Here is a 12,041-nt window from a genome sequence, read left to right on the forward strand (position 1 = left end):
GGATGGAATCGTGCAATCCCCAAATCATCAGGTCCCCTTGGAATAATCAGGGAACAGACTTTTCCAGTCAAGGTAAACCAGTGACCCCAATTATAAACAGACAGAACTGCTGAATGCCATCCCCAAAACACCAGGTGAAAACCCAACAACCTCAAAATAACAACAGAATCTGACTTTGAGTCACAGTAAAGCAGTGGCTCTGATTATGAGTAACAAAGCTGGGCGAAGTCAGGAGAGGGAGAACAAAGGACGTCAGCAAGGCTGCCTGAAGATGGGAGTCTTATCTCGGGTTTTGAAAACCACTTCTGAAACCAATGAGATGGTTCGAGTCTCAGTTTTCACAGTCCCAGGATGTGATGTTAAAAACACACACAGACTTATTTTCATGTAATCACCGTAGATGATCACGTGATAAATTTGCAGTGGTTCGATTACAGTCATTAATCCTCGAGTGTGAAAGACATCAAGCATCAACTGCCTGGGCACCTCTGCCCTCAACGAGCTGGTGTGGGAGAACGGACATTATCACACTGGTACAATTTGGTGAACACTGCTCAAACCGTACAGTAGGAGTTCTGAAGAGAGACCAAACACATGCAGTTCTGCAAATTCATAGAATCTTGCAACACAGAAGGAGGCCATTCGGCCCATCGAGCCTGTGCCGGCTCTTTGTTCGAGCTATCCAGTTCGTCCCATTCCCCCGCTCTTTCCCTGTAACCCTGCAAATCTTTTCCCTTCAAGCATTTATCCAATTCCTTTTTGAAAGCCATGATTGAATCTGCTCCCACCGCCCTTTCAGGCAGTGCATTCCAGATCATAACCACTCGCTGTGTAAAAAAGTTTATCCTCATGTCGCCTTTGATTCTTTTGCCAATCACCTTAAAATCTGTGCCTTCAATTCTCAACCATTCCACCAACAAAAATAATTTCTCTTTATTTACATTATTTAAACCCTTCATGATTTTGAACATTTCTATCAAATCTCCGCTTAACCTTCTCTGATCGAAGGAGAACAACCCCAGCTTCTCCATTCTATCCACGGAACTGAAGTCCCTCATCCCTGGAACCATTCCAGTAAAAGTTTGTACACATTTTCCAAAGATTTTAAAGAAAGTTTTAGGTAGGAATTTCCACTTCCCATTTGATCAAGATGATTATCCGACCAGAACAAAAGCCATTGTTATTTTGGGATATAATCCCTTCACCGTATGTTCTCCATTCACCGAAACCCAGCTGGTTAAGAGGGTGATAAGACATTGGATTAATGTCCTCCCACTTGGTATCTGAAACCATCAGCAAGGCAGAGCACCAGGACCCAGTGGAACACGGTCAGCATGGAGGGCATTAGGCTTATTCAGTACATCAGCTCAAAACACACTGTTGTTCCTTTTCCCACTCTCTCTCTTTCCCATGGTTTAAAACAAGTTGATACGACAGCATCTGATGTCCACAACAGCTTCTCACAGACTTTCAAGGCCTCACCGCTGTCTTATCTTTAACCGTCCAGACAGTCTGCTGAATAAGACTTTTCCAATGTGACCAACCTTCCCAGCATGCTGCCTTGAACAGTCAGTTTAACAGTTCCTTTGTTGAATTAATACTTTTAACCAAACTCAGCTCCTTCAGCAGGTAATTAATAACAGGGATTGAAAAGTCCAAAATCCTTCAGTCTCCCCTCAACTGAGTGTGAGCGATTGAACAACTGACTTTAAATCATTCAATGAATCTGAATTGCACTCACCACAGATAAGGTTAAGAATTGTTGTTACAAGAAGTTTAATCACCGTGACATCGACACAAAAGTTCATTCAAATACGACAAATAAAAGAAAAGTGTTCCAATCATAACAAGCTGTATAATAACAAAAAGTATAGACATGATTTTCACCCAAGGATGCTGTCCCACATTATAGACGAGCTCCCACCATTCATGATTCCCAAGGGGAGAGGTCCCCTTTTCAATCTCAGCATTACGTTGTTTCATGTGCACTGTCACTCTATCAATATTAGGGGTTTTAAACTACAGAAGTAAGCTCAGAAAGTGGTTTCCCTTCTTACTTCTCAGTCTCAATCTTCAACAGCCCCTCCCTCCCCCTCCTTTGTGGGATCCTGGGGGCCTTATCCAAGGTCCTCATCTTGTTAGCATCACAGACCGATCTCCAGCCATTTGCTCTTCTAATCTAAGTTTCATTTGGTTAATATTACACATCATGATAGAGACAAAGAAAATCATAATACATTGTACAGAAAACTACAGAAACTCGGCTCCCCCAAATACTACCATATTATCAAGAAATCTTGGACTTCAAAGATCCTCCAGCTCCCCCTTTTCCCATTATCCATCTTGTGGATAATTCAGGCTAAGTATTATTTCTCCCCGGCCCTCAGTTGTCCCAGTTTCATTGTTAACTCAAAGAAACCCAACCCTGAATTCTGGAAATCCAAATTCTCTGTCCCTCTTTACTTTAATGTCAATCCCTCTGACAGGTACCAGTGTGTTTAACTCGATCCTGATTGTTTCATTAACTGCTCGGTTTATGGAGTTTGTGTCAGTGCCTTGATTAAAAAAAGTTCAGATCAGTAGTGACCCAGTAGATGTCCTCACTCTCCTGAGCACATTAACCATTTCATGTAGTGATGTTTTCAACGTGACTGAGCGTGTCTGAGACCCGTTCTTCAGTGCATCTTCATCATGCATTCCACATACGAGTTGCCTCACACGCAACATATCACATTTACACACAGCGGTTTCCCAAAATCATCCCAAACGTGACATCAAATACAAACCATTCCTGCACTTTCAGTCTGTCTTATCAACAGATCGGGGGGTGTCTGGAGGTCTTTGCTTATCTCCCCCTGCACGGTCCCGATGTCTCGGGTAGTGGCCAGGTTATAAAATATTCTTCTCACTGTTCAGTATAAGCAAGGACACAACCATCTCCAAGAGAAAGCTGTCAATGAACTATTCTTAACTGCCCTTCCCTGACTTTCACTGGATTGTGCATTGATCCCTGATTGATGTCCTTTGGGGGTTGTTCCCAGGTGATCTTTGTTTCTCACCGGTCACTCACACATCTTTTTCCCGACCCGCTGGTTTTGGTCATCACAAAATGTCCCATTGTCACCCATGGTCACCTGGGACACTGATTGTAGACCCCAATTGGTGGGGCAATTTTCCTGTTTATACCTCACACACTCAGTCACTCCCTCGTGTCCAATTCAGTTCAACATCCCATAATATTACCATTTCATGTTGGTCGTGAGCCCTGGAGGAACCTTACTGTCCAATAAACTAAAAATCATTACCCCATAAACCATAGATTAAAAGTTCCCAGTCTGGTCCAATCTATCAATACATTGACTTAGTTTAGGACAGATGTGTTACCCCCCTGGGCAGTCCCAGAAGCTCTCAGCGATGCCCAGGAGACCCCGGGGGTGGAATTAGTCTCTGGTGTTAGTGCAACACGGGCGATAGTGAATGGACAGCCCATTTTACACCCCGCACGATTTCCCTTTCCACTGAAGTCAGTGTAACTCGGGCTGTCGATTCACCATCGCTGTTTTGAGCAACGGCCAAAGAACAATTTCAACCCCAGCCTCAGAATTTCAGAGCAGCTCTTTAAAGGGACCGTGACCTGTCACGACTATCATTCACGACTGAGTTTAATACAGTCACACCTGTCACTACTATCATTCACTGCTGAGATTAATACAGTCACACCTGTCACTACTATCATTCACTGCTGAGATTAATACAGTCACACCTGTCACTACTATCATTCACTACTGAGATTAATACAGTCACACCTGTCACTACTATCATTCACTCCTGAGATTAATACAGTCACACCTGTCACTACTATCATTCACTACTGAGATTAATACAGTCACACCTGTCACTACTATCATTCACTGCTGAGATTAATACAGTCACACCTGTCACTACTATCATTCACTACTGAGATTAATACAGTCACACCTGTCACTACTATCATTCACTACTGAGATTTATACCACGACCGTTTTGGAGCTGAAGTCGTAAAATTCTACAACTGAAGTGGACAATCAATTGTAACACCACGAATTACAAGCAAACTCACCTAAAGTTACTATTTTTAGCGTTAGTGACAGACCCTGACAAAGAAAAGCACAAAGACCCCACGGATCCTTAAAAACAGCAAAGCTCTGCGCTCCTGACATCATCAGAGGGGCAGACCCGGGAGTGACATCATCCGAGGGCTGACCCGGGAGTGACATCATCAGAGGGGGCAGAACCGGGAGTGACATCATCAGAGGGGGCAGACCCGCTAGTGACATCATCAGAGGGGCAGACCCGCGAGTGACATCATCAGAGGGGGAGATCCGGGAGTGACATCATCAGAGGGCCAGACGCAGGAGTGACATCATCAGAGGGCTAGACCCGGGAGTGACATCATCAGAGGGGGCAGAACCGGGAGTGACATCATCAGAGGGGGCAGACCCACTAGTGACATCATCAGAGGGGCAGACCCGCGAGTGACATCATCAGAGGGCCAGACCCAGGAGTGACATCATCAGAGGGTCAGACCCGGGAGTGACATCATCAGAGGGGCAGACCCAGGAGTGACATCATCAGAGGGGGAGACCCGGGAGTGACATCATCAGAGGGGCACACCCGCGAGTGACATCATCAGAGGGGGAGATCCGGGAGTGACATCATCAGAGGGGGAGATCCGGGAGTGATCCAATCAGATCCAGCCAACCCGTAAGTGAAGCCACAGTGGGCTGAGAAACTGGAATTAACGTCATCCGAGTCTCAGACATCAGGATTAATTTAACAGTTTTAGGGATTTGTCCCCACAATAAAATGCTGGAAGCACGGGTTCAGTGAATGTGGTTTGAAATGTGTGTAAATGTCTCAGTGAGTCAGTGACCCGGTGAAATGACAGAGTCCCGGCCTCGTAGTCTAACTGAACTCGGATCCTGATGTTAGACGGGATCGGTGGGAGGTCAGTGAAACGATTATTTTGCCAGGCTGTGAGAGAACCAAGAAAAAAGCCCAAACACCAGGATTTACTGCTGTATCCAAGAACAGAGTCTTTCCCCTCCCTCTCGACACTCCCACACACAATCCCTATTTCCCAGCCTTGCCCATCAGTCTCCACATCCCAGGAATGGGATCCTGAGGAGAAACTCTGGGAGCAGAGGACTTGGGCCCAGTCTTTAAACCTCTCTGGGTGAGGTGGGTAGGGCTGTTCCCATTCAGTCCATGTTACTGATCTCAGATCATCAGACAGAACCAAGTTCCAGTTTACTGTCTTTGGATCCAGGCTCATTGGTGACCTTTGCCCTAGAGAGGAGAGAAGAATCAAAGAATCATGAATCATAGAAAGGTTACAGTATGAAAGGAGGCCATTCAGCCCATCGAGTCCGAGCTGGCTCAATGCAAGGGTAATCCAGCGAGTCCCACTCCCCCACCCTGCAAATTTTTTCCTTTCAAGTACTTATCCAGTTCCCTTTTGAAGGCCATGATTGAATCTGCCTCCACCACCCCCTCAGGCAGTGCATTCCAGATCCTAACCACTCGCTGTGTAAAAAAGTTTTCCTCATGTCACCTTTGGTTCTTTTGCCAATCACCTTAAATCTAGGTCCTCTGGTCCCTGACCGATCTGCCAATGGGAACAGTTTCTCTCTATCCACTCTGTCTAGACCCTTCATGATTTTGAATACCTCTATCAAATCTCCTCGCAACCATCTCTGTTCCAAGGAGAACAAGCCCAGCTTCTCCAGTTTATCCAAGTAACTAAAGTCCCTCATCCCTGGAATCATTCTAGCAAATCTCTTCTGCACCCTCTCAAAGGCCTTCACGTCTTCCCTGAAGTGCAGTGCCCAGAACTGGACACAATACTCCAGTTGTGGCCGAACCAGTGTTTTATAAAGGTTCATCATGACTTCCATACTTTTGTACTCTATGCCTCTATTTATAAAGCCCAGGATCCCGTATGCTTATTTAACCGCTTTCTCAACCTGCTCTGCCACCTTCAACGATTTGTGCACACATACCACCAGATCTCTCTGTTCCTGTACCCCTTTTAGAGTTGTGTCCTCTAGATTATATTGCCTCTCCTCGTTCTTCCTAACAAAATGTATCACTTCACATTTTTCTGTGTTAATTTTCATCTGCCACGTGTCTGCCCTTGCCACCAGCCTGTCTATATCATCTTGAAGTCTATCACTATCCTCCTCACTGTTTACTACCCTTCCAAATTTTGTGTCATCTGAAACTTTTGTAATTTTGCCCTGTACTCCCAGGTCCAAGCCATTAATATATATCAAGAAAAGCAGTGGTCCCAGCACCAACCCCTGGGGAACACCACTGTACACCTCCCTCCAGTCCAAAAAACAACTGTTCACCACTGCTCTCTGTTTCCTGTCACTTAGCCAATTCTGTATCCATGTTGCTACTGCCCCCTTTATTCCACGGGCCGCAATCTTGATGATAAGCCGACCGTGCGGCACTTTATCAAACACCTTTTGAAAGTCCATATAAACCACATCAACTGCATTGCCCTCATCTGCCCTCTCTGTTACCTCATCAAAAAACTCCATCGGGTTAATTAAACACGATTTGCCTTTAATAAATCCGTGCTGGCTTTCCCTAATCAATCCACCCTCGTCCAAGTGACTGTTAATTCTGTCCCGGATTATCATTTCTAAAAGTTTCCCCACTGCTGAGATTAAACTGACTGGCCTTTAGTTGCTGGGTTTATCCTTACACCCTTTTTTGAACAAGGGTGTAACATTTGCAATTCTCCAGCCCTCTGGCACCACCCCTGTATCTATGGATGTTTGGAAGATTAGGGCCAGTACCTCCACAATTTCCACCCTTACTTCCCTCATCAACCTCGGATGCATCCCATCCGGACAGGGTCACGTATCTACTTTAAGTACAGCCAGCCTTTCAAGTACCTCTTCCTTATCAATTTTTAGCCCATCTCAACGATATCTTCCTTGACTGAGACTCTGGCAACATCTTCTTCCTTGGTAAAGACCGATGCAAAGTATTCATTTAGTCCCTCGGCCATCCCCTCTGCCTCCATCAGAAGATCTCCTTCATGGGTCCTAACCTGCCCCACCGCAAGAGATTGGTCAGACTGGGTTATTCCACTCAGATCAATGATTGACAGCTGCAGGGTGGGAGTGTCAGTATTTCCCAGACAGTGTCAGCCCCATATTACCTCTTAGACTGGATTCATCCCATGTTAAATCAATGGCCTTCAATCAGAATCCCTGTTAAATAGCAGTGTGTGGGTCCCAGTGCTGTACACTCAGTGCAAACACTGCAGTGGAGACACACAGTAGCAGTCAGTTTAATCACACAAGCCCCTGGCACTGTGCTCACGTTCTCCCAGACACAATGGAGGGGATTCACCGGCACACAACACATCCCACAGACTCACAGTTGCAGCCCTACAATCTCAGCACCGGCTGTACTGGGAACACACAGCTCACAGGAGTGTGCCCTGGGCTCTCTCCCTCCTGTTACTGTTCCATCCTGAATACAGGAGTGTGCCCTGGGCTCTCTCCCTCCTGTTACTGTCCCATCCTGAATACAGGAGTGTGCCCTGGGCTCTCTCCCTCCTGTTACTGTCCCATCCTGAATACAGGAGTGTGCCCTGGGCTCTCTCCCTCCTGTTACTGTCCCATTCTGAATACAGGAGTGTGCCCTGGGCTCTCTCCCTCCTGTTACTGTTCCATCCTGAATACATGAGTGTGCCCTGGGCTCTCTCCCTCCTGTTACTGTCCCATCCTGAATACAGGAGTGTGCCCTGGGCTCTCTCCCTCCTGTTAGTGTCCCATCCTGCCCACAGCTTGATTAAAGCCTCCATCAGTTTACAAACAGTACCGCGGATTCACCTGAGAATTCGGATGAATCTTATGTCCCTTCCGTTAGTCCCTGTTCACTGTGAGTTCCCCAGGACCCCCCTCCAGCCCTGAGTCTGAGACTCGGACCAATTCCGAGTTGTGGAGAGGAAAGAGGTGCAGGAACTCGACCCTCGAATCCTCTGAGCTAAACCCTGACTGAAGAAACACCAGAGAAAAACAAAGAGTTGAACAGAAATGAATCACTGCCCCCGTGATCCTTGTGTAAGATTATAAACAGACCTTGCGATATTCCCGCTCTTCCCGTGATCCCAGTCGACAGCTGGAGGACATTCCCTGGGACAGGGGCTGCCCCAGAGGAGCTGTGTGGGGGAGGAGTTACATTCGATGGGCCCCTGTATTCGGTGGAAGCTGGCACTGTAAACAAAGCACACGGTGATTGGGAATTGTGACCCAGCGAGGTCCAGCCTCCTTCATATTACTGGATGGTGGGGTTATATAGTCTTTACATTTCTCTGTAATTAAATATTAGCAGATCCCCCGTGGCATTGCTCACACTCAGCGGGCCAGGCAGCATCTGTGGAGAGAACAAACAAGTCCATGCTTCGGGCGTTGACCCTTTCATACGTCGGGGTCAAAGTTCCTCGGGGGTTCCGCAGGGTCACTGCCATTTCCAGGGGTTCCCTCTGCCCACCCCTTACAAGGCCACTGATGGCGAGGGTGCAGAGCCTGAGACAGGGACTCAGTACCCCAGGATATCCCACTGTGTTTGGCCCTGCCAGGACCCAGACAATCAGCGGAGGCCGGTTCAGTGAGTGAGTCGAGGTGTACCGGTCTCCCGAGGGGCAAACGTGTACCCCTGAAGAAAAGGCCCACGGCCTGAGCAACCCCAGCCCAGGGGCGGGCGGGCACGGCAGGAGTGGTCTGGGCACCCACTGGCCCCGTGTAAATTCGGAGCCTCGCTGACCTCACAAACTCCAGCAGGAGCAGGAGGGCCGGGATCTCCACCCACTGATTCCCATATCTGGGTATTTCTGGAATGGGTGGGTGGGTTTCTGAAGTGCCTGGTGTTACACTGGAAGCTGTTGTTTCTCTAGACACCTGCTGCCTGTTCGAAGCAGACCGGATTGTTTGAGCCAGTAATTAAGGTCAGAGCTTGTGGAGTCTGGGGACAAGCAGCAGAATGGATCGCAAGCTGGATACAGAACAGAAAACAGAGAGCAGTGATAAAGGTAGTTACTCAGACTGGAGGAAGTGGACAGTGGTGTTCCACAGGGATCGGTGCTGGGACCACTGATGTTCATTGGAAATACAATCTCTAAACTTGTGGATGACAATAAATTCAGGGGTATCGTTAATACTGAGGAGGACTGCGACTAAGGACAGGAAGATGTTAATAAACTTGCAGAATGGGTGTGTAAATGGCCAATGAATTTCAATATCGATAAGTGTGAGGTGGTGCGTTTTGGTGGGAGGAATGAGGAGGCCACATTCTCCTTGGAAAATAAGAGTCTGAATGGGGTCGAGGAGCAGAGGGACTCAGGTGCACAAATTCACAAATCATTCAAACTGACGATGCAAGTTAACAAGGCCATAAAAATCGCAAACAAAGCACCATGGTTCATTTCTAGAGGAATAGAATTGAAAAGCAGGGAAGTTATGTTAAACTTGTATCGAACCTTGCTTCGACCACTCAGTACAGTTCGGGCCTCCATATTACAAAATGGATAGAGAGGCACTGGAGAAGGTGCAACAAAGATTTACCAGGATGACACCAGAATCGAGATGTTTTCACTATCAGGAAAGGCTGAACAGGCTGGGGCTCTTTTCTCTAGAAGAGAGAAGGCTGAAGGGTGACCTTTTTGAGGTCTTTAAAATTATGAAGTGATTTGATAGGGTGGATGTGGAGAAGATGTTTCCACTTGTGGGGTCGTCCAAAACGAGGGCCACTAAATATAATATAGTCACTAATGAATCCAACACAGAATTCAGGACAAACGTTTTTACCCAGAGAGTAATTAGAATCATAGAATCATTACAGCACAGAAAGAGGCCATTCAGCCCATCGAGCCTGTGCCAGCTCTTTGTAAGAGCAATCTAGTTAGTCCCATTCCCCCGCTCTTTCCTGGTAGCTCTGCAAATTTTTTCCCTTCAAATATTGATCCAATTCCTTTTTGAAAGTCACTATTGAATCTGCTTCCACCGCCCTTTCAGGCAGCACATTCCAGATCAGAACTACTCGCTGCGTAAAAAAGTTTTTCCTCACGTTGCCTTTGATTCTTTTGCCGATCACCTTAAAATTAGAATGTGGAACTTGCTACCACTTGGAGTAGTTGAGGTCAAAAGGACAGAGGCCTTTAAAGGGAAGCTAAATAAGTCCATGAGGGAGAACGGAATAGAGGATATGCTGATAGGGTGAGACGAAGCAGGGTGAGAGGAGGCTCGTGTGGAGCATAAACACCAGCACAGACTAGTTGGGCCGAATGGCCTGTTTCTGTGCTGTAAGTTTTATGTATTTGTAAGTTTTATGTAATTCTATGTAATTCGAATGGTAACCTCAGGATTATTAGCCGAGCCACGTGCTAATTGGCATCGGGACAAACGGATCAGGAAGGTGAACATGTGGCTGAAGGAGTGGTGTGGGAAGGAGGGGTTCCATTTCATGGGACACTGGGACCAGTACTGGGACAGGAGGGAGCTGGACCACTGGGACAGGAGGGAGCTGGACTACTGGGACAGGAGGGAGCTGGACCACTGGGACAGGAGGGAGCTGTACCATTGGGACAGGAGGGAGCTGTACCACTGGGACAGGAGGGAGCTGTACCACTGGGACAGGAGGGAGCTGGACCACTGGGACAGGAGGGAGCTGGACCACTGGGACAGGAGGGAGCTGTACCACTGGGACAGGAGGGAGCTGTACCACTGGGACAGGAGGGAGCTGGACCACTGGGACAGGAGGGAGCTGTACCACTGGGACAGGAGGGAGCTGTACCACTGGGACAGGAGGGAGCTGGACCACTGGGACAGGAGGGAGCTGTACCATTGGGACAGGAGGGAGCTGGACCACTGGGACAGGAGGGAGCTGTACCACTGGGACAGGAGGGAGCTGTACCACTGGGACAGGAGGGAGCTGGACCACTGGGACAGGAGGGAGCTGTACCACTGGGACAGGAGGGAGCTGGACCACTGGGACAGGAGGGAGCTGGACCACTGGGACAGGAGGGAGCTGTACCATTGGGACAGGAGGGAGCTGGACCACTGGGACAGGAGGGAGCTGGACCACTGGGACAGGAGGGAGCTGGACCACTGGGACAGGAGGGAGCTGGACCACTGGGACAGGAGGGAGCTGGACCACTGGGACAGGAGGGAGCTGGACCACTGGGACAGGAGGGAGCTGGACCACTGGGACAGGAGGGAGCTGGACCATTGGGACGGACTCCACCTGAACCGGGCTGGGACCAAGGTCCGAGTGGAAAGGATAAACAGGGTGCGAAGATGTCTTTGTTCAGAAGTGTGCACAATGTCACACTGTTGAAACTGGAGGCAAACACAAGACTGGGCCAATCCTGTCGGACTTATTTGGACACAAGACTGGCCAGGCTGAAGGATTTTCTTACACAGAAGCAAATAAAAACAAAGGTATTACCTGGGGTGAGGACATACTCAGAGAGCACCTGGAGAATCTGAAGAAATATATCCCAGGAACAAACATGATTTTTACAGGTCTCCGGAAGAAGAGTGATTGTGAAGACTTGAGAGCTGACCTTAAACCTGCCACAGCCAAGTAATGTTCAACCACAGCATCTGCTGCCTTTATTTATTTAAAAAGGGCTTTAAATTAATATACTGGGGGGAGGTCTCAGTCAGAAACAATAGTAAAATGATAGGTTAATGATTGATAAAAGGAATAAGAGCAGAGTTCAGGTTATAAATAGTGATAGAGACACTCCAGGTGAAGGGAACACTGAAATAACTAAAGTCGTTACAGCAGGAGTGAGAAATAAGAAACATGTTAAATTACACAAAGTGAGAAAGGCAGCAACAGGGCAGAAGGTCAGGTTCGGGTCTTTTGCCCAAGTAAGGGTTTTATTTACTAATGCACGGAGTACAAGAATTAAATTGAGTGAATTAGAGGCTCAAATGCAGCTTTGGAAGAGCAGAGTGGCTCAACTCAGAAAG

The 12,041-nt window shown here is 47.6% G+C and overlaps 1 protein-coding gene across 1 annotated transcript; it reads right to left on the reverse strand.

Moving 5' to 3' along the window:
• Positions 1-3,982: 3,982 nt before the first annotated feature.
• LOC137309939 (E3 ubiquitin-protein ligase TRIM39-like) lies at positions 3,983-5,732 on the reverse strand. Its single transcript, XM_067977940.1, has one exon. It carries the CDS (start codon positions 5,363-5,365, stop codon positions 4,808-4,810), a length of 558 nt encoding a protein of 185 aa, XP_067834041.1. The 5' UTR covers positions 5,366-5,732; the 3' UTR covers positions 3,983-4,807.
• Between the last annotated feature and the right edge of the window lie 6,309 nt (positions 5,733-12,041).

Source organism: Heptranchias perlo, unplaced genomic scaffold, assembly GCF_035084215.1.
Source record: "Heptranchias perlo isolate sHepPer1 unplaced genomic scaffold, sHepPer1.hap1 HAP1_SCAFFOLD_192, whole genome shotgun sequence".
Lineage (NCBI taxonomy): Eukaryota > Metazoa > Chordata > Chondrichthyes > Hexanchiformes > Hexanchidae > Heptranchias > Heptranchias perlo.